The 23,740-nt window shown below is 36.2% G+C and overlaps 2 protein-coding genes across 2 annotated transcripts; one reads left to right on the forward strand and one right to left on the reverse strand.

The window, feature by feature from the left end:
* Positions 1-5,575: 5,575 nt before the first annotated feature.
* On the forward strand, positions 5,576-8,006 carry LOC130050092 (uncharacterized). The gene is made up of 2 exons (XM_056148837.1): positions 5,576-6,038; positions 6,470-8,006. Exons 1-2 carry the CDS (start codon positions 5,605-5,607, stop codon positions 7,632-7,634), a joined length of 1,599 nt encoding a protein of 532 aa, XP_056004812.1. The 5' UTR covers positions 5,576-5,604; the 3' UTR covers positions 7,635-8,006.
* On the reverse strand, positions 7,903-12,060 carry LOC125680237 (uncharacterized). The gene is made up of 4 exons (XM_056150662.1): positions 11,821-12,060; positions 10,698-10,819; positions 10,194-10,393; positions 7,903-8,747 (listed from the first exon to the last, which is right to left on the reverse strand). The coding sequence occupies exons 1-4, from the start codon at positions 12,043-12,045 to the stop codon at positions 7,903-7,905; spliced, it is 1,392 nt and encodes a 463-aa protein (XP_056006637.1). The 5' UTR covers positions 12,046-12,060.
* Between the last annotated feature and the right edge of the window lie 11,680 nt (positions 12,061-23,740).

The raw sequence follows: 23,740 nt of genomic DNA on the forward strand, positions 1-23,740 counted from the left end.
TTTACATGCAGATGTTTTCAAGCATGTAGTTAAGGGAAAGTTAATAACTTTATAAAGTAATTAATCTGCTTTAAAGTAATTATGTCCAAAAATAATACATGACCATCGGGTCATACAGCTTTAAATGAATTTTGATGCATATCTTGGACACTTTTGAGCCTATGATCATCTAAAGTTTTCAGTTGATGGATCATGGAACGTTGAACTGCGTCATATGAAAAGTATGTCACCATGACCTACTTTGTGAATTTTATGGCTAATCATTTATGAATACATTTAGGTTGTTATTTCAGATACCGAGAGGTTTAGAATCATCAAACCTTGTAAGTTGATGCGTCTAGAGGCCTCGAAACATATTTATAAAACAAACTATTTTTTTTTAATTTCGCAGACATTCAAATTTCACATTTTCAATTTTAGATGCATATTTTGGACACTATGAAATCTAGGATCATCAAACTTTGTCAGTTGATGTATCTTGAGTCTTCATAGTTTGGCGACCAAAAAGTAGGTCACCGTGACCTACTTTTGGAATTTGACGACTATATTTTAATATTTCAGATACTATTTGACTTACAATTATCCAACTTTGTCAGTTGATGCATGTTGAGTCTTCAGAGTGTGTTGACAAAAAAGTAGGTCACCGTGACCTATTTTTGGATTTTGACGGATATATTTGAATATTTCAGATACTATTTGACTTACAATCATCAAACTTTGTCAGTTCTCGAGTCTTCAGAGTGTATCGACCAAAAGTAGGTCACTGTGACCTACTTTTGGAATTTGACGTTTATATCTGAATATTTCAGATACTATTTGACTTTTATTATCAAACTTTGTCAGTTGATGCATCTTTAGTCTTTGGAGTGTGTCGACCAAAAAGTAGGTCACTGTGGCCTTCTTTTGGAATTTGACGGCTATATTTGAATACTATTTGACTTGTTAGTTGATGCATCTTGAGTCTTCAGTGTGTTGACGAAAAGTAGGTCACCGTGACCTACTTTTGGACAGTTATATTTAAATTTTCAGGTACTATTTGACTTAATATCATCAAACTTTGTTAATTGATGAATATTGGTTAGTGAGAATTTTTGCCTGTTCTACAATGTACCAGAAGAGCGATTCTAGGCCCACGGGACTCTTGTTTATTTGATGTGGTGGGGGTTATTATCAAGTGTATATATTTTCCTAAAAGCCAACTTTTTTAACATTGATATTTGAGGGTAAAATATCAAATCTAATGCATCAACCTCTTTCAATACTGAATATAAGTATTTAACAGAATTACCGGCATTTGACATGTGTTATTGATTGATTGATTGTATATTGTTTAACTCTCGGGAATATTTCACTCATATGGAGACGTCACCACTGCCGGTGAAGAGCTGCAAAATTTAGGCCTATGCTCGGCGCTTACGGCCTTTGAGCAGGGAGGGATCTTTATCGTGCCACACCTGCTGTGACACGGGCCTCGGTTTTTGCGGTCTCATCCGAAGGACCGCCCCATTTAGTCGCCCCTTACGACAAACAAGGGGTACTGAGGACCTATTCTAACCCGGATCCCCACGGGATGACATGTGTTAAATGTTTATACAATCTGTTAGGATGATTACTACATGTATAAGACTTCCAGTTATGTACCAATATTGTGATACCTAACATCAGGCTATCTGATTATCAACGAGAACTGTCTTAGAAATGTCCAATCCTGAATCAAAGTTTGCCAAGTAGGCTTATCTTATCATTAACTAAATATATGACGATTTACAAAATCGGAGACAGATGCTTGTTATTGGACCATATGGCTTTGAATTTTACCTTTTTGTACTTTAAATTCGTTTACCTAATTTAAAGTAATAGTTAAGCTCAGTCATAAATGCACTATGATATAAAGCAAAACTGCCGTATAAAATTGATCAGAAAATATTTTATCCTACAATACATCTCTTTTTGTAATTGTTCTGACCTTCTTGCACTGTAATATGATTTCTTTTTTCTTTGCTACATTAAAATTCTAGAATTTTGAACTCAAATTGAGACATCTCCAGCTATAGATGAAGTTATGCTTAGCGCTTAGGACAGTGGCAGTTTGGGTTTTTTAACGAGCCAATCCCTAACGCGACACGGGATATCCGTTTTAAAGTTCATGTCCAAAAATACCCGTGATTCCCACATCTAAATACTGAGCATTTGGCGAAGGAGCAATCGCGACCTATATTTACATCTTATTGGTTTGACGCATTCCTGTTGCCTAATCCTATATATTGAATCGTTTATAAAATATAGTATTTTTAGCGTTCTAATCCATGAGTCATCAAATTTCTGACTTACTATCAATGAAAGGTGAAGATAACGAACAGTGATCAATCTTATAACTCTTGAATAAGCAATTCAAAATAAATAGTTGGGCCAACACGGACCCCTGGACACACCAGAGGTGGGATCAGGTGCCTAGGAGGAGTAAGCATCCCCTGTCGACCGGTCACACTATATCCTGATCAGGTAAACAGAGTTATTCGTAGTCAAACTCGTGTGCCAAGAACGGCCTAACAATCAATATGAAACACGTCAGACAGCATTTGACCCAATGATAGGTTTTATTGACGAACTCGTTATAACGACCATAAGCCTCCATATGAGTGAAAAATTCTTGAGCGAGACGTTAAGCAAGACACAATCAATCAATAACAACCATAAAATTTGCGAAATGCTAACTTCAATCGAGACTGTTGAAACCCCTGTAGAATCAACTTGTTTGTCAGTAGCTTGCCTCGATTTAAAAACTGACTATACGCAGAACAGGCTTTTGTGTATCAAATCAGTTGAGAGATATAAACACCATATGCAGGTGACGATGGAATATTGGTACATAAATATGGGAAGTTGACGATGAAGAAGCTCAAATCATCCCGTTTGTCATACTGTTGTCAGTTTGCCGTTAATGTCTACTTGCAATAAAATATCCAAGTATGAAGCAGAAGTGGACGACTCTGTGAGAATCGCGGGTTTTTCGGATATAAGCTTAAAAACGGAGGTCCCGTATTGTGGCAGGCGTTGGCACGATAAAGAACCCTCAATGCTATGGCCCTGAGCACTAAGCATAGGTCTAAATTTGTGGTACTTCACCAACGCCGGGAAGTGAGAAAGTTTCCCAGTTTACTTTCGGAAGGTCAGTGTTCTCTTTTCAGGTACATTGTATCTGGGTTCTCCCTTCCACCAATAAAAACTGGGCGCCACCAGATAACTGAAAAATTGTTGAGTGCGGCGGAAAACATCAATCAATCACCTACGGAAGGTGACTTCTCAATATGAGTGAAAAATTATCGATGAAACGTAAGATAAAACCAATCAATCAATCAAACATATGAATAAACAAGACAAATAACATGAAACAAACAAAAGTATATATCTGTTATATTTTGAAATGGAAATAATCGCACAAAAGTGATAAAATTCAGATATTGATTGATGGATTGTATATTATTGTTTAAAGTCCCGCTCGAGAATTTTTCACTCAAATGGAAACATCAAAATTCGGATAAAATTGGATGTAAATATAAAGTTACATTACTTATTAGTCGTGCTATTAATTCAGTAGGCATGTCCATGCAGTAAATTCAAAAGGACCATTTTATTTGAATTTTCTATTCTCAAAGTAGATATTCTAAAGGTGATATGATACAAGAACGAGGCACTGAATACGCCTGCATCCCAGGAATACGAGTACAAAAAGGTTACGTCAAATGACCGTGTGTATTTAAATCCGAAACAAAACCATTATGTTTCAGATCAATGCACAACAACGATGCATTTTTAAATTTATTGCACTAATATAGTCGAACTCCATATTCAGTTCTTAATAAACTTAAGGTAGTGTATATGTCGTATCTTCATTGTATTTTCATTAACATGCCAATATTATTGATTTTCAACCCGCTACCTCACCATGCGCCATTCTCATACCGTTGATAACCGTCAGCGTCTTTGAGTTACAAATATCTTATTTCAAAGAAAATATTTCTCCTTTGTGTAAAAGAATGAAAGCTCACTCTGTTCTGTGCTATGGTCAATATGCAATTTGAACAATATACATGTACTTATATGTAACCGTGTGGTATTTAATGCAGACACAACACAGTTGATTTTTTCGTTAGGTTCTATATTTGTGATCTTGAAGATGAATATAATATAATATATATATATATATATATATATATATATATATATATATATATATATACCCTACAAAACATATAACAACATATCAATTACAGTATCAACATAAATAAATTATCACATTGTTATGATAAAATCTAGATATCTTACATTTATCATAGGTAATAAAATAATTGCATTACACTGAATTAATATGTACTATGTAATAGAATAACTTCTATTTTACTCAAGCAAAATAGACTGAATATAATAAATCTCAATTATGAATATATATACAATGCTAATATACAATATCATAAGCAATAATTACAATAGTTACCGAATTGTGGATTCAGGCAAAAGAAAGAATTGGAACCATGTCCATGGTGTATTTACAACACATCAGACCTGTATATAGTAATACACACATTCACACTTATGTAAACATATATAATAATGTCTTACATCAAGGCTGATATTATCATATCTACCGATACATAGCATTAATTCTATATCAGTGTAATTTACTTTAAAAACTATTGATACATTTATATTTGATCACTACTCTTTTTTCTCATACACACATGTATAACTATAACTCATCATTTTCATACTTCCATTCATACTCTAGAATTGTTAATGGAAATTATTAAAGAAAGAACTTACTTTCAAGGTCTTCAATAGATTGTCCAATTTCCTTCAATTCTTAAATAATGGCAAAATATGTAGCACTGACAATCTCTCTGACTGCTAACTTCAAAGTGATTTAAATTTACAGAATAAAGCTCTCCAGAACTTTGACCTTCAAGACCTAACAATAAAATTCCAGGAATACTTACAGTGACCAATCAAAGACTACTGACCTCTAAACTAGTCCTCTGCCTAAACTTGTCTTGAATGCATAAAACACTAAAGACAACTCTTATTCTAAAGAAAGATAACTCTGGTTATACTTCAGTAATAGAAACGTGCAGTGCTGGTTAGTAATATGTACATGTATTTTATATGAGTATTTAGTTTGTATTATTTATATACAAGTATTTAATTGGTATATCAATACTTAATTTTAGATTATTTTAAGTTTGAAAACACTTCAAAATAATACATTATCACATATAGACCATAATCAAGCTCGCGCATTTTGCTTCCAACTCGGTCGATGTATAGATTCAATAAACCGATTTCTAGTCAACTCGTACCCTGACCGACTCGTACCGAGGTCAACTCGTACCCCATAGGTCAACTCGTACCCAAAAGGCAAAAGTCATCTCGTACCCCATCTTCGCAAGCCAAGTGTCCGATTCGCTTACTCTCATCTACCCTTTGGCAGATTTAGTCGCGACTGAACTGCCATCTAATGGATCGAGCGAGTTATCGTTCTTGAGGGAACCAAATACTAACCAATCAGATAACGCGTTATAAATTCTGGTACATGTGTATGTTTACAAAATGGAGTTGACGGATGAAAAGAGAAAAGAGATTGAAGACAGGTTTAGCATAGAGTGTTTGAGGGGAAATCAAGTAAATGGGATCAAAGCGGTTTGTAATGGAAAGGATGTATTCGTAGGATTGAAGACGGGTAGCGGGAAATCTATGATTTACGAAAGCATTCCCGTCATTTGTCATGACGCTTGTGTCATAGTTGTGGCAGCCCTTGTTTCCATAATGAAAGAACAAACGGAAAGACTCTGCAAGCTAGGTTTCACTTGTACATATATTGGAAAGGACCCAGACGACGATGATGTGTTACAGGAAGGGGGATTTCAGTTTATTTTTGTCAGTCCGGAGGCACTGGTTGGCGAGAAGTGGAGGGATATGGTATCCAAATTAAGAGAGAAAATTAAAGTCATCGTCGTGGACGAGGCCCACACAGTTGTTCAATGGTAATCAAGCTTGTTTATGACACCCCTCCCCACCAACATGATAGTAAATGTTTTGTTAAAACACAGGTGTAACTATATTTACAAAATTTCACCCTTAAATGAGTCATTGTTTACTATTCCAATCTACCTGCATATATATACCAGGCCTCAAGTCAAGACCATAAAAGGAGAATATATTCTTAAGTCTAAATTTCAAATCCAGCTACCTTTTGAAATAATTTTCATAAACAATAATATTTTCAGTATATGTTTGCATTTGATCCCCCTATAAACCTGCAGTTTTACAAACATTTGTGCAAGATAAATCTTGAAATATAATGAAAATTTTGATTCAAGTTTATGGTCTTGGGGCTTGATAATCTGAGAGAGTTAAGTGAGACATAGCAAGGACACATTTTAAATATACTTAACTGTATTTTTTTTTAATTTAGGGGTGAAGGAAATGATCACCATAAGGCCTTTAGGGAACATTTCAGTCAAATAGGAGAGTTGAGAGCAATTTGCCCAGACGTCCCTATAGCTGCCTTAACCGCAACATCAGGTCCTGCACAGCGTCGCAAAATCACGAGAAGTCTTTGCTTCAGGACATCTGAAACTGTGATCATATCAGAGTCTCCCGATAGGAAAAACATTAAAATATCCTCAATGTGTGTCCCTAACAACAGTGAAATTGAAGATGTAATGGGTTGGTTGTTGAATGAATTTGAAAAGAAAAAGGAAACACTTCCAAGACATATAATATTTTCAGAATCAATAAGTGATGTGTCTAAAATTTATGCAATATTTAGAAAAAGGATAGGAAAAAGTGAACATTATGAAATGTTTCATAGCAAAACAGTAGAAGGCAGAAAAGAATACATTAGGTCAGATATGACAAAAGATGGAAAAATTAGAATTTTGATATGTACCAATTCGGCAGGCATGGGTGTAAATTTCTACAAAGTACATAATATTATTCATTATGGCCTCCCAAGAGAAATGGACACTTTTGTTCAACAGATGGGTAGGGCAGGCAGGGATGGAGAATTTGCGCATGAACTTATTATTTACAAATTCCACAAGGGACAATTAAAACGAGTTGAAGAGGAACTTGTTCAATTGGCTAAAGATTCAAAGTGTAGACGAGAAATTTTGTGTTCGTCTTATGGATGTAAACGTGAGAAGGTGATTCCAATGCATATGTGTTGTGATGTCTGTGAAAAAAGTTGCAAATGTGAACTTAACTGTACGGACACCCATCCAGCACTATTGTTTGAATTGCAAGAAGAAAATACGAATCATATGAGCCGAGATGTCAATTCAGCTGACAGGGTACTATTAAAGCAGAAACTAGATGCATTACAATTTAAACTGTCAAATTTTTCAACACTGATGAAATCAGAATTAATTCACGGTTTGTCTAATGATGTTATACACTATGTTGTACAGCATGTTGAACAAATTTTTACATCTGAAGATATTTTGAAAAACTGTGCTGTATGGTCACATGATGTTGCTAACCAAATCTCAAATGTTATCAATGAAATATTCGGAGATGATGTTATGTACAGTGTTTTAGATACTGAAGACGAAGATGAAGGTAACTATAATGAATGACATGTAAGTACATGTATGTACACGAATCAATCTAATTAAAATTAGATCCTATGATCCGCTCATCTACCCATGTGTAGCCATAGTAGATGAGCGGATCATAGGATCTAATATTAATTAGATTGGTACACAAATTGTTATTTAGCACTGTCAGAAAACATTTTGTTAATATGTTAATGCAATAAAATGAGAACAACTGCTCTTTTTTTTCCATTTCATTATGGTTGCTTTGACTTACATCAATCTATACTGCATATACAATGTACAGTATTTAAATGGCTTCATAAGACAGTCTCTCCTTTTGTTTACTTAACCATTTGTGTAATTCTGGGATATTAATTCTGGAAAACAGATCATTAAAGTTTTTGAAATTGTCATATTTTCTACCAGGAATGTAATCAAACACACTGGCAGCAGAGAGTTCAGTCACCATAAGTACAATGTCTTTGTCCATTGAAGTGCTTGAACGAGTGGTCCCCGATTTCTTCATGCCAGACTTCTCAATTAAATTTTCCTTGATCTCATCTTGTATTTGAAGAGTCAAAGCTGCCTTCCGCGCACTTGAAAATGTCACATTTGCTCCCTGCGATTGCAACTTTGATTTAAGTCGATGGACTAGAATCTCTACCAAATTATCATTCGGAATGTTATCCCCACATCCACCTTTCATATTTGTTGTGCAGTTCCATTTGTACTCAAATGCTTCCCTTGGACTTAGCAAGCAGTGATAGTTTGCTAGAAATCTGAATAGCCATAGTTGGTATTTTGTATGATGTGCAATCCCTGAGAGAAGCATTTGAAATTTGGAATTGTCCATAATTCTATTTCCATCACCCAATTTATAAGCGTCACTTGTGTCTCTAAGTAGAAGAGCACATTTCATAAATGATGCTCTGTAAAGGGCCACTCGATCATGATCTTCACCAGCTTCTTGATCTTGATGATGAAATTCCCAATCATGTTCTTTTTTAAGATGATTTTTAAGGTGTCCCTGCTTCTTGTATGGGCGTCGACAATCAACACAGTGGTATAATCCCTCTGTGGCATCAAACATATCTTTGATTTGTTGCTCTTGCATATCAAGTTTCTCAGAAGCATGTTCCAAGGTGTGCAAATCTATAAAACAGCTTAAAATCTTAGTTACCATGGTTACATATGAACAAAGTTTCTAGAAAAATAAAGAAATTAAAGAAGCCCATAGTTACATGGACTTGTGTTTGACAACATGAGACTGTTCAGTATTTACTATTTAAACTGTTTCTATGCTCAAATAACTTTTAGTTTTGTAGAAAACTAAGTATGCAATTAGAATTTAAATTGACATCAAAATTTGTTAAACAAAATGATTTGATTCCTATAAGACCTGTGCAGTTAACAATGGCTCTTCGGGTTCATAATCACTTTATTAACTTGTCAATGAGTTTAAGGAATTTTTCTTTAAATTCTGATATAAATCACCTTCACACTTCTCAATTTGATACCAGAAGATTTGAATATAGTAATGTAGCTGAAATAGAGTGATCTCTTTTCAGAGTAACTAAAATGAAATAGATGCAAATTTAAATCACCTTTGTCACCCAGAACATTTTTAGGTCACCTGAGTGGCCGAGTCACATATTGCAATTGGTCTGCATCTGTCATTGTGCGTTAATAATCTTAACATTTTCAACTTCTTGATAACTACTAATCCAATTTTTTTCAAATGTGGTATGAAGCATTTTTGGTACAAGGTAGACATAAATTGTAAATTTCAGGAGAGGGGGGGGGGGGTGGGGATTTTAACAAACACGATTCTGCACTATCTCAAGACATTTTCATATAAACTTTTCTGGCCTAGTGGTTCTTTTTAAATATTTTCCCTATATATTTGCATGTAAAACATCTATCCCCTATCGTGGTCCCAACCTACCCCCAGGGGCCATGATTTTAACAAACTTGAATTTGCACTATGTCGGGAAGCTTTCATGTAAGTTTAACCTCTTCTGGCCCAATGGTTCTTGAGAAGATTTTTCAAATGAACCCACCCTATTTTTGTGATTATCTTTCCTTTGGAGGGGGCATGACCCTTCATTTCAACAAACTTGAACGCTCTTGATCCAAGGATGCGTTTTGCCAAGTTTGGTTGAAATTGGCCCAGTGGTTCTGGAGAAGAAGTCGAGAATGTAAAAAGCTTATAGGACAACGGGTGATCAGAAAAGCTCACTTGAGTTATCAGGTCAGGTGAGCTAACAAAAACTAAATGCATATTCATGTAGAGCAGGGAGGCCTCTACCAAAGTCGTAAATTTCATAATCCCTGGGGTAGAGGTAGATGGTTCGAAATCAGTCATATTGTGTTAATGTTACCTATTTTATATTATGTAAATGTAGTCTTTCATAAGTTTAGGCACTTTCAGGGGCATTTAAGTTTAAAGAATATATCTTGTTTTATACTGTTCTTGAATAAGAGTATCCAGAACTAGAATTTTTTCCAGATTTTATAGTCCTGTGATACTTTTAACAAATATTCGGATGATAAACAAGGCCTGTGGACCTTGTTTGTAGATTAAAATGAGCAGCATACCGTTTTCCAGATTGATGTACTTTTTCTGTATTTCTGATGCGATGTTAGCAATGAACTGCATCTTATCCTCTGATGAGATGGCCTCAAAGAGAATCTGTTTGGACTGTGGTTCACATTCAATACTCTCCATTTTCAAGTGATGCATACAGGCACCAACAATGAAAGCATCTAAGCAATCATCAATGAAAGCAGAGTGTGCTCTAAAACATACACAGGGTACATAGTTATCATTTTGTAAATAGTTTGAAACAGCAATCAAGGAAATACACAGCATAGGTTAAGCCATAATATATCAAATCGGAAACCCCTCAAAAACCAGCACTCTTACAAAATTTTTAAATACTGTTGTAGTATAAATACTATAAATTTATACTATTATATATTATTAAATACTATAAATACTTGAAATATTTGACCAGAAAGGGCATCTTCACAAGCCAAGTGTCTGATTGGTTTGCGAAAATGCAGAAAGGGATGAATGCCTCAACGTAGATGTTTTTATACCTGTAACTTTCGATAACTCTTTCTGCTCCTTTAACATCAACTCGATGAACAATGTTTCTCAACTGGGAAAGAGTTCCCCGGTCATTGGTAGATGAAGCCTTGTAAAACTGCTGGTAGAGAATCTGCATTAAACAATTGAAAATGTTGGTTATTCATAAAAAAACATTTCATTGTCTTCATTCGAATACATGTATAATTCTTAATTTTACAATTGATAATCTAAATATCCAAAAATACATAATTATCAATATCATTTAAATGGCATAATTTAAAAATTAATGTTGTTGGTCATTCAACAGTACATCTGAGAAGAGAACATGCAGCATTTTATTCAATGCATGTTATTCTAGTAAACAACCTAACTATATTAAAACTAAAATCAAATGCAATACAACATGCAATAAAAACAATAAAATTGAACACCTACAATCTAATTAAAATCTAAATAGCTGCTTAGAATCTGCTACCAAAGCAGTAGCAGATTTAAAATTCAAATCAGCTAATTCTAATTAGATTGTAACATCTACATCATGCAATAAAAGTATATAAGTGAATTCAAACTGAAATATTAGTTTATGCGCTGAGAAGTAAGCATGTCCCACAGCAAACAATAAAACCATTTGTCCTCTGTAGCTATACTGTATTAATGGATAAGGGGCCACATCACTCACTTGAGTGACCTTGGCCCTGTCGTTGGCAAGCAGTTGTAATTTTAAAAGAATTTTAATCAATATTTCTTCCCATAAAAATGTTTAACCTCTGATTTTTGGCCCCAACCTAGTCCCAAAGGATCACGAAATAACTGGAAATGAATTCACATAATACAGATGTGCCTCAAAACCAATATGACCTTACTGACTGTTCTGGTTAAGATAAAGGTCACATGGTCATAATTGAATCATTCAGAACCAAGCAATATACTAAAATACCACCCCCACCCAAATGCTGAGAAAAATCCCCTATTTAGTTTTTAAAAAAAAACCAATGAATTTTTAAGGACTAAAAGCTCCAGAAGACACTATACAATGGTAAAACAAAACTTGTAAAAAAAAAATGTCTACCTGACATATTTGAAACCTTGAACTGTAACTTCAAATTGAACGTCAACAGGGAGTTAATTTGTTACCAGACATAGATTCATCATTCTATGCAGTCCTTCTGGCCTATGTATGACACCTGCTATCTGCTCAAAATCTGTAGCTCCATTTAACATAGCTAACTGTGCAGAATATGCTCTTTCATTTGTAAGAACATCCCCCCCAAATACTTTCTTTCGGATGACATGTGAGTGTTCCTCAGCTGTATGTGGGACATAATTCTCATGAATATGATCCAAGATACTGATCATATCTTCATTTTTATTTTCACTTTTGTCAAGTAGATCTATTTTCACAAAGTCAGATTTCTTGGATAATTCTTGCATGTGAGAATGTTCAATACACTTGGGAATATATGCACCATATTTTTGAAAGCAGGGAAAATATTTCACCAACACCTTCATAATATGGTGAACAAAATTATTTTCTAGGGACCTGCAATCTTCAATACTTGGAATGAATATGCTGTTCTCAGCTTCTGATATGGATGTAACAGGGGCATCTGTACTTAAGTTAGGGTTTAAAACCCTTCTCTGCAAACCAACCATTAAAAACCAATGCCAACTTTGTCGCTGCTTCTCTTTGCTCATATGAGATGGACTTTTCATAATGTCGAAATTATCTCCAATGATTTCAGACGGCACACAATCCTCACCTGTATTTTCTTCGAGGGCTTTCTTTTCTGAAATCATCAGTCGTTGTATGTGGTCAGTTTGCCTTGCTATCAAATCAGACTTCTTCTTTGCCGCAGCAGATGGTGACAAACAAAGACCCAACTTGTTGAGAAGATTTATGCACTACAAAACAAAATTAATTTATGTTCTTCACATAATAGAGCAATGTTTTATTCAAGACCAAACAACACCATGAATGCATTATATTGATATATATGTAATAGTTTTCTAAATGCAATGAAGTGAACAATTACAATTTTCTTTAGTTTCAGTTAAATGGCTTAATAATCTTCACCATTGTACCTCTAAATTATTCACAAGCACACACAGGTTTGTGTACGTCACGTGTGACAATGATGTATTAAATTTTGCATAATTACCTCATCCGTTGCTCCACCATTATCCAAAACTTGAGTTACTGCATGATGAAAGGCAGACATGTGCATAACTCGATTCTTTTGGATAACAGCAGCGATCACTGCCACTGCAACATGATTATGGGGATTGAAGAAACCAGATATTATCTTATACAATAATTGGGAATGTAACTGTAGCTCCAAATCCCATGACTCGAAGTTAATCGTGGCTAACTTGTCACTTGATGTCTTTCTAAGACATGACATAGTCTTGGTAGATGAAAGCTTGTTCAGTTCCTTTCTGAGATCTTTGATCACACAGTTATGGATATTGTCTTGTAAAGTGGAATTGTAGATTACTTTGGATGTTTTCTGGTGGGATTCACCCCTTGAAATACATCTAATGATGTTCTGTGAATCTCCAGCAGGGATAACTTTGGATTTCAGCTTTTCTTTTGGACCTCTGTATACAACCTGTTAGCGAATCATTAATAATCCTCATTACTTAAGCTACTATAACTAGAATCAGCATATATATTTTCACAAGAAATTTGATTTGTATCCGATGAAATTCTGAGACTTTTGAATACATAACCATACCGCCCCAACCATACATATAATTTTTTTTTAAAGATGTAATTCCCTTTTTCGTCATTTGGATGAGGAATCTGATCTATTATTTCTAGCAGTTGATCATACACGCCAAAGCTTTCTCCAAAGATCGTTCGTCTTTGTTTTTTGGGCAAAATTCCATGGCAAAGGCGACAACACGGGCTAGACATGGAGGTCGCCATTACTCAAACCGAAAGTGTATGTATGGCGCGATCTGATTGGATGCCCTGGAAAGTCAAAGCGCGATATTTTGAAAGCTTAGAAACTTGACTAAATCTGCCAAGGGGTAGATGAGAGTAAGCGAATCGGACACTTGGCTTGCGAAGATGCTCGTACCCAAGAATCTGCAATATATATATGCGCATATAAGTGACATATCGCTTAGGTACGAGTTGTCATCAATTGAAGAGGAGGAGTCAACTCGTAACCAGATTCTTGGGACTTTTATTTTTTTGGTACGAGTTGACCTATTGGGTACGAGTTGACCTGGGTACGAGTCGGTCAGGGTACGAGTTGACTTGACTCCAATAAACCTATAGTGCAATTTGAATATGTATCTAAAACCCACGGACTTGCCAACCATCAGTTCACGAAGTAATATTTTAAGAGTTGTTAATTGTTATTCTCTGGAAGTACATGAATATATACTTTACTATCTAGATCATTAAAAATATCCTCAACCTTATAGAAAACATCAATATTTTTTCTCAAATAAGTCAAAGTAGGGTTTACATTTGTGGTAGATCCGGTTTCACTTTCATTTTATTTACAAAATAATGTATTCCGAATCCGATTCTATTAACTCATACTATTTGACAACACTTTATAGTTCGTCCAATAGACAGTTCATATCGTCCCAGTTACATATGTACTATGTAAAGCTGTGCAGCGGACATTTCGACGAAGCGAGACAGCTAATCAAGATAACTACATTTCTCCCTTTACTGTTTCCTATATGGAAATTCTGTCTGTCTGCGGTTATCCCTTCTATTAATTGTCCCTTTATTTACCAGTGTTACTGATTACTTTGAACTATTGGGTTCGGGTGGAATTGATCTTTACAGTTAGGTCCTATAATGTAGGCATTAAATTTATTTCCTATATATCATTGTTGTACTGGTAATAAATTCGTACATGTAATTAAAAGTATTGTTAGTCTTATTTTCATTTCTTATTTATTTCAAAGTTCATAATTTTAGTATAGTTAATTCACACAAAATTCGCCACTCAAGTAAATACAATAACACAACGTGAAGTACCGGCTCTGAGTGCCTGATCTACTACACATTGATTTGAACAAGTTTTATTCGCAACTCAGTTCCAAAACGTTAACATGGTCAAACATCTGTAAATGTGCTAGTCTCCGCATATTTCTAAGAAATCAAAGCAAAATAGCATGTGTCGACAGGGGATGCTTACTCCTCCTAGGTGTGTTCAGGGGTTCGTGTTTGCCCAACTATCTATTTTGTATTGCTTGTAAGAGTTATGAGATTGATCACTGTTCGTTTTCTTCACCTCTCTTTCAGAGGGGGACATTGTTTTTTGTACTTCCCGTGCGTCCTTGTATCTGTCACAAAATCTTGTTAATGCTTCTCCTTCAATATGGTTTATCAGATAGACTTGAAACTTTGTACAATGTGTCATTGTCACTTGTAGATATGCATATTGTCAGGACAGGAGGATCCAATTATTTTCCTAAATGTTAATAGTGGATCTAAGAGGGGTGGAGAATGTAAAATAGCTCGTGAACACTTCTCCTTCTATACGGCTTATTGGATAGATTTGAAACTTTGTACGATGCTTCATTGCCATTTATAGATGTTCATATTGTCGAGACAGGAGGATCCACTTATTATCCTAAAAGTTATAGTGGATCTAAGAGGGATGGAGGATGTTGAAATAGCTTGTGAACGCTTCTCCTCCAATATAACTTATCCGATAGAGTTTTTGTATGATACTTCCATGCCACTTGCAGATGTGCATTTTGCAGGGACAGGAGGATCCATGCAAGGTGAAGATAACGAACAGTGATCAATCTCATACCTCCTATAAGCAATACAAATAGATAGTTGGGCAAACACGGACCCCTGGACACACCAGAGGTTGGATCAGGTGCATAGGAGGAGTAAGCATGTTGTCCTTAAAGTTTTAGTGGATCTAAAGGGTAGAGGGTGTAAAATAGTTTGTGAACACTTCTCCTAGTTGGCTTATCGGAGTTCATATTGTTAATGTTCCTGCTCATGCTTTCTCCTCCATACTATGCAGTACATTAAAGGGAGGAGATTTCATTTGTAGCACTACCAATTTGGGGAGCTGGGGAGACATTTGTTTTTCATTAAAAAAAACAATCTCTAGCATTGCATTTAATTTCAGTATGACGAAACAGCTTTGGTTATTATGCAAGCATAAAGTTCTATCCACCGCCCTTTGCTTTAAATCAACCTTGATGGATCTTGACCTTGACATCTGTCGAACATAATACATGTACATTAATGGGGGATGTCATAAATCCAATCAACACAGCACTTGTGTATTTACATCCTTTCGTTGTCCATGCTGTCATTTAATTTAGGATTCCGTGGAAATAAGGTACTGACCAAGTTATTGTCGGCGGAGAAGGCAACAAGTTACTGTATAGCGTAATTATAAGTCAGCAGAGAAGGCAACAAGTCACTGTATAGCGTAATTATAAGTCAGCAGAGAAGGCAACAAGTCACTGTATAACGTAATCATAAGTCAGCAGAAAAGGCAACAAGTCACTGTATAGCGTAATTATAAGTCAGCAGAGAAGGCAACAAGTCACTGTATAACGTAATCATAAGTCAGCAGAAAAGGCAACAAGTCACTGTATAGCGTAATTATAAGTCAGCAGAGAAGGCAACAAGTCACTGTATAGCGTAATTATAAGTCAGAAAAGGCAACAAGTCACGTCACTGTATAGCGTAATTATAAGTCAGCAGAGAAGGCAACAAGTCACTGTATAGCGTAATCATAAGTCAGCAGAGAAGGCAACAAGTCACTATAGCGTAAGTATAAGTCAGCAGAGAAGGCAACCAGTCACTGTATAGCATAATTATAAGTCAGCAAAGAAGGCAACAAGTCACTGTATAGCGTAATTATAAGTCAGCGGAGACGGCAACAAGTCACTGTATAGCGTAATTATAAGTCAGCGGAGACGGCAACAAGTCACTGTATAGCGTAATTATAAGTCAGCAGAGAAGGCAACAAGTCACGTCACTGTATAGCGTAATTATAAGTCAGCAGAGAAGGCAACAAGTCACGTCACTGTATAGCGTAATTATAAGTCAGCAGAGAAGGCAACAAGTCACTGTATAGCGTAATTATAAGTCAGCAAAGAAGGCAACAAGTCACTGTATAGCGTAATTATAAGTCAGCAGAGAAGGCAACAAGTCACTGTATAGCGTGATCACAAGTCAGCAGAGAAGGCAACAAGTCACTGTATAGCGTAATTATAAGTCAGCGGAGAAGGCAACAAGTCACTGTATAGCGTAAGTATAAGTCAACAGAAGGCAACAAGTCACTGTATAGCGTGATCACAAGTCAGCAGAGAAGGCAACAAGTCACTGTATAGCGTGATCACAAGTCAGCAGAGAAGGCAACAAGTCACTGTATAGCGTAATTATAAGTCAGCAAAGAAGGCAACAAGTCACTGTATAGCGTAATTATAAGTCAGCAGAGAAGGCAACAAGTCACTGTATAGCGTAAGTATAAGTCAACAGAAGGCAACAAGTCACTGTATAGCGTGATCACAAGTCAGCAGAGAAGGCAACAAGTCACTGTATAGCGTGATCACAAGTCAGCAGAGAAGGCAACAAGTCACTGTATAGCGTAATTATAAGTCAGCGGAGACGGCAACAAGTCACTGTATAGCGTAATTATAAGTCAGCAGAGAAGGCAACAAGTCACGTCACTGTATAGCGTAATTATAAGTCAGCAGAGAAGGCAACAAGTCACTGTATAGCGTAATTATAAGTCAGCAGAGAAGGCAACAAGTCACTGTATAGCGTAATTATAAGTCAGCAAAGAAGGCAACAAGTCACTGTATAGCGTAATTATAAGTCAGCAGAGAAGGCAACAAGTCACTGTATAGCGTGATCACAAGTCAGCAGAGAAGGCAACAAGTCACTGTATAGCGTAATTATAAGTCAGCGGAGAAGGCAACAAGTCACTGTATAGCGTAAGTATAAGTCAACAGAAGGCAACAAGTCACTGTATAGCGTGATCACAAGTCAGCAGAGAAGGCAACAAGTCACTGTATAGCGTAATTATAAGTCAGCAAAAAAGGCAACAAGTCACTGCATAGCGCAGTTATAAGAGACGCCATTTATTTGTCGAGAGATTATTCCCCCAACATGCAGCTGTGGATTCAGCGTGAAAAAAATATCACTGCAGTATAGTTTTTTCCAACAGACGAGGGGGAAAGAAAAGTTAGTACAAGTCACAGCTTCAATATTTATGTAGAGACTTTAAGCAATTCATTTCATCTTTGAAAATTACCTATTAGTAATCAGTATTTCGTCCCGGAAATGAGTAAATCCGAAAAGGTATAATCTGTCTAGACAGGTAAATTTAGATGAAAGATTTTTCCTCCTTTCCTTCCATCATATATTATATAATATTTTCAAATGATCGGTCAATCTCAGTAAGGCTAGTGGAGTTTTCGTGTTCTTACCATGACAACTTAAAATAAGAGTTAGCCTATTACATGTATATATCATATCTTAGAGCAACCGCTAGTCGAGCACAACTAGATACCTACTCTCTCAAACAACAGTCATATATTTGATACATTATACTTCCATTTGCTAATCTGAAAAATTAACAGTTGAATTTTCAAAACTTTAAGGTAAAGAAAGCGTTGCAGTGGTTTTAGAAATGAAACTCCATACAATACAGTGGCGGATTTAAGGGGGGGGGGGGCCGCAGCCGGCGCCCCCCCCCCCTAAAATTTTCAAATTTAAGGTAAATTGTGGTATCTTGTTTAGACAAATGTACTAAACGATAAAAGAAGCAATAATTTCTTCCACTCCCGGAGAAATAAATGACAAAATCTTTTCATTTCTTGAATTTCGTTATTGGTAGAACTTAATTTTTTCCAAAAACCCTTAAAATTTGCGTCATTTGACTAATTTCACCTTATTAAAAATGATAGAAAATAGTACAAACGACTTAAATAGGAGACATATTTCTTACCCTATAAAATTTGTAAAATCCATGAGCCCCAGACTCCCTGCCTCATAAGATGGCGCCCCCCCCCCCCCCCTAACCGCAATTCCTGGATCCGCCCATGCAATAGTCTGTAGTAGAAATGGAGGCAAATTATGAGTTCGAGCCCCGCTCGTCCCATGACAATCCTAAGGCGTTAACGTAGGTAATGATTGCCCTTTCACCAAACGCTCGGCATTGAGAAATGAGAATCACGGATCTTTCGGATATGCTCTTAATATAAAAACGGAGTCCCCGTGTCGCGGCAGGCGTTGACATGATAAAGAACCCTCCCTGCTACAGCCCTGAGCGCTAAGGGTGGTACTTCACCTACAGCTGGTGACGTCTCAGTATGAATCACGACGGGAAGTGAAACAAACATCAACCAGTCAATCAATATCAACTCTTTTCAGATGTTTAATTGTACACAAAATACATTGGTTTCAAATCCCGTGGGGATCCCGGTTAGAATAGGTCATCACTACCTCTTGCTTGTTGTAAGAGGCGACTAAATGGGGTGGTCCTTCGGATGAGACCGCAAAAACTAAGGTCCCGTGTCACAGCAGGTGCACATTGTATCACGATAAAGATCGCTCCCTGCTCAATGGCCATGTTTGGGACCCATTATTTTTTTTATAATACGAATATTCCTGCCGCAACTTCACTAAAATTAAAAATGACTGACGAAGCTGAATCATCCGATAAAATTGAATATTGTTTTAATGTCCCTCTTGAGAATCTTTCACTCATACGGAGACGTCACCATTGCCGGTGAAGGGCTGGAAAATTTAGGCCTTGCTCGGCGCTTACAGTCTTTTAACAGGGAAAGATCTTTACCGTGCCACACCTGCTGTGACACGGCCCGGGGCTTCGGATTTTGCCTCTTACAACAAGCAAGGGGTAATGAGGCTCTATTCTAGCCCTTAGGAACAACAACAACAGTCGAGAGAGCTATCGCTATTCGGGGAAAACAAAATCGAAAGTATGGGATTATTAATTTCAAATGATTATGAACGTCTGCATAGTGAAAAATTCTCGAGAGAGAGACGTTAAACAAGATACAATCGATCAATCTTGTGATTTTATTCTAATTAACTTGATATTTAGGGTAAAAAATAAAGTAAATTTAATATATTTTTGCCATAAATTTGAATTGAATAAAATTCGATTATTTTTCGATTAATCAATCGAAAAGGTGCATCCGATTAATCCGATAATCGATTTTTTTTTCGATTGCCCATTACTAGTTTGGGTAGTTTATTTTAAACCTAAGGAAGACGTATACCCTTGTCTTTAGACAGGACGTATTAAGGTACAGCGATCTTGGTAGGGTTCGTTAGAGGTTTTCTGTTTCTATTTTCATTTCTTGACACTTATCAAGCTGAGAGTTGCACTGTAACTTCTTTGAGTGATTATGCTTCAATCTGGATCTTGCAGGAATGTTGCCTCTTTATTTGAATGTTATATGGAGGGTACATGATTTGTCCGTCTAAATTCTCTCACAGTTTTCAAGTTAGGATCTTCTTATTTTATAAGGTGTTTGTATAGGTAATATGAAGATGTACACGTGACAAGGATTTTGATATCTTTCAATTCTTGAGAAAATTGCAGGTTATTGAACTTAGTCTTGAGGAAATATTTAAAAAATTAGTACATGATTTCTCCATTTAACTCTTCATCTTACAATTGATCTTCTTTGATGTTAGAAATACAGGTTGTTGGACTTAATAAACTTTGAGGAAATATTTTACAATCAGAACTCTTGGTTTGTGTATTTACCCCCTTTCACAGTTTTAAACCTAGGATCTTTTATTCATACGATTGATTGATGTTTTCCGCCACACTCAACAATTTTTCAGTTATCTGGTGGCGCCCAGTTTTTATTGGTGGAAGAGAAAACCCAGATACAATGTACTTGGGAAGAGACCACCGACCTTCCGAAAGTAAACTGGGAAACTTTCTCACGTACCGGCGCGAGCGGGCTTCGAACCTGCGCCGACAGAGGTGAGAGAGGCCGTGTGATTTTGAGCGCGATGCTCTAACCACTCGGCCACGGAGGCCCCATTTATTCATACGATGTAAACGAAAGTATGTCGCATCTTGATGATGGCCCGTACTACCTTCAGTAAAGTTCTACAATGTAAAACTTATACGGTACCAATTTTGATGCACCAGATGCGCATTTTAACAAATAGTGTGTCTTCAGTGATGCTCAAGCCGAAATTTGGAAATCCGAAAAAACAATAAACTTGTAAAAGTTAAAAGGAAAAACAGAGTGCCAAAGACTGGAGCCAAATTCGTCGAAGGATCAGAGCTATACATCAGGGAGATAATCCTTAATTTTAAAATTAATTTCTATCACAGCAATTAAATATACATACGTATTTTCAAGCTAGTAACGAAGTACTTACATGTAGCTACTGGGCTGTAGAGACCGTCGGAGACTAACAGTCCACCAGCATAGGTTCAGGGGTCATAATGTAAAACTTTACAGTACCAATTTTGATGCACCAGATGGGCATTTCGACAAATAGAACATACAACTCGTGGCTAAGAAAAACACCCTACATGCAGATACATCGTACATGTAAGCGTTTAACAGGCATATAGCGTACCGTTTTAAACATATTTTACACGGCGACCATGAATCCCTTTTGATGTCATTCTTATTTGCAGTTGGTAATGAAGGTGAAATATAAAATCTGAAAATATTTTTATATCCGACAAGTGCACCACCTCTTTTTGTAATGAGAGAGAGGGTGTGTGTGTCGAGGCTTAACTTTCTCCGTTGAGCATTAAATTATTTGAAAAGTCCATTTTCCTAGACAATATCATGACAAAATGTATAAAACACATTAAGGGGTTCAATTTAGTTAAATTTCAAGTCACTTGTTTTGGTTTTTTTTTAGGTCACCTGAGTAAACTCAGATGACCTATTGCAATTGGTTTTCGTCCGTCGTGCGTTAACAATTGAACATTTTTAACTTCTTCTTAATAACTACCAGTCCAATTCTTTTCAAATTTGGTATGAAGCATGATTGGGACAAGGGGGACATAAATTGTAAATGTCAGGACTCCAGCACCCCTGGGGCCCTAGGAGTGGGGCAAAAACTGCCCAAAATTGACCAATTTTTAAAAATCTTCTTCTCAAGAACCACACACATGTAAGAAAAACTAAATGCATAGTGATGTAGAGCAGGAAGGCCTCTACCAAAATAGTAAATTTCATGATCCCCGGGGTAGGGGTTCTGACCCCAGGGCGGGGCCAAACTTGTTATATAGTGTGTATGTGTAAAACACTTAAATTACATCTTCTTTAATGCTATTGATACTAAATTGAAAGTAAATAGATATTTAGAAAGAACAGGTAGTCCTTTACCAAAATTGTAAATTTGATTATTCCAAGGGTGGGGTTTTTGGTATCGGGGTGGGGCCAAAATGATCAGTTATTAAATGTGTGAACAATAGACATTTTTAACTTCTTGATAACTATCATTCTAATTCTTTTCAAATTTGGTATGAAACATATTTGGAACAAGGGGATTGTAAATTTCAGGATTCCTGGGGCCTTAGGGACAGGGCAAAAACTGCCCCAAAATGACCAATTTTCAAAAATCTTCTTCTCAAGAACCACACACATGTAAGAAAAACTAAATGCATAGTGATGTAGAGCAGGAAGGCCTCTATGAAATTTTTTAATTTCATGATCCCCGGAATAGGGGTTCTGACCCCAGGGCGGGGCCAAACTTGTTATATAGTGTGTATGTGTAAAACACTTAAATAACATTTTCTTTAGTGCTTTTGATACTAAATTGAAACTAAATCGATAGAGCAGCTAGTCTTTTACCAAAATTGTAAATTTGATTTTCCCCAGAGTAAGGGTTTTGACTCCAGGGTGGGGCCAAACTTAGTATATAGTATTTATGTGTAAATTTGCTGATACTGTATGAAATCTAAATACTTACTTAGGAATAGCAGAAAAGGATGTACAAAAAATGGTGAATTTCACAACCCAGGGTTATGACTTTAGGATGAGTCCAAATTAGTCATATCTTTTGATGTTTTAATGTTAATACAGCTATTATTTAAAGTCTTTCATCAGTGTATGCACTTTTGAGGGCAGTGAAGTTTTAAGAACACATCTTGTTTTATACTGTTGCTGAACATTATCATTTAGCTTAGATATTCAGAACAGGAAAGTTTTTATAGATTTCATAGCCCATGGAAGTAGTGATACTTTTTCACTAGTATTCAGGTGACCGATAAGGCCTGTGGGCCTCTTGTTTTACGGATGGGGTGGGTATTTATTATGAATAATATAAAACTAGCACATTAACTTAAGGTCAAAGAGATGGAGCGAGAGAGAGTACTATGTATCCTATTTCATTCATTTGATATTGAATCCTAGATTTGTAAGCAGATCTGCTTTTCATTTCGATTTTTGGTCACCTTTGCCACCACCAGCAGCACATAAAAACATTAATTATGGCTCTAGCATCGTACGTTCTTTTCACTTTGTTTACAATCTAATCACAGTTTTCATATCAGAAAAATAATAGGATCAGCCATTTTGACCTGTTTAATATCGTCGGGACTTGGTATTTTATTCATGATAAATTTTGCAAAATTTTAGCAGTGAGGCTGTTCTGCGACAAAATATCAGCACACAATAACGTTGATCTCTTCCTTGATGCAAATTTTAGTTCTAGAATAAAAAAAAAACATATCCCATCATCCTGATCGATCTGTCTGTCTCGATCTTACTCTTGTTTCTGTTCTCTCTTTTCTCTCTGCTTCTTTCAGCACTCTTCCCCTCAACTTCCGCTTCCTCCCTGTTTTCCTCTATCTATACTCTCAGTGTCTTTCAGCAACCTTTGAAACAATCCACTACGCTTTCTGTTTTCATCGATTTCTCTCTTTTTGCATTATATGTACCATGGTGATTTCCCCCAATCACTTCTCTTGCTTTTATTTCTCTAATACCTTGCCTTTTCTGTTCATGTTTGAACCTCTGCATTATGTAAATTGAAGAAGAGAGGCTTCCGGAAGTTGGGAAAACACAATAAGGCCTCCGATGT

This window comes from Ostrea edulis, chromosome 9 (assembly GCF_947568905.1).
Source record: "Ostrea edulis chromosome 9, xbOstEdul1.1, whole genome shotgun sequence".
In the NCBI taxonomy this organism is placed as follows: domain Eukaryota; kingdom Metazoa; phylum Mollusca; class Bivalvia; order Ostreida; family Ostreidae; genus Ostrea; species Ostrea edulis.

What these genes read in the sequence shown, in the direction of transcription:
- LOC130050092 (XM_056148837.1), top strand. Translation starts at nt 5,605, where the DNA reads ATGGAGTTGACGGATGAAAAGAGAAAAGAGATTGAAGACAGGTTTAGC. An exon ending in GCCCACACAGTTGTTCAATG is followed by an intron (nt 6,039 to 6,469) that starts GTAATCAAGCTT and finishes TTTTTAATTTAG; the next exon opens with GGGTGAAGGAAATGATCACC.
- LOC125680237 (XM_056150662.1), bottom strand. Translation starts at nt 12,045, where the DNA reads ATGATCAGTATCTTGGATCATATTCATGAGAATTATGTCCCACATACA. An exon ending in AGAGTTATCGAAAGTTACAG is followed by an intron (nt 10,394 to 10,697) that starts GTATAAAAACAT and finishes TGTATGTTTTAG; the next exon opens with AGCACACTCTGCTTTCATTG. An exon ending in GTACATCAATCTGGAAAACG is followed by an intron (nt 8,748 to 10,193) that starts GTATGCTGCTCA and finishes GCTGTTTTATAG; the next exon opens with ATTTGCACACCTTGGAACAT.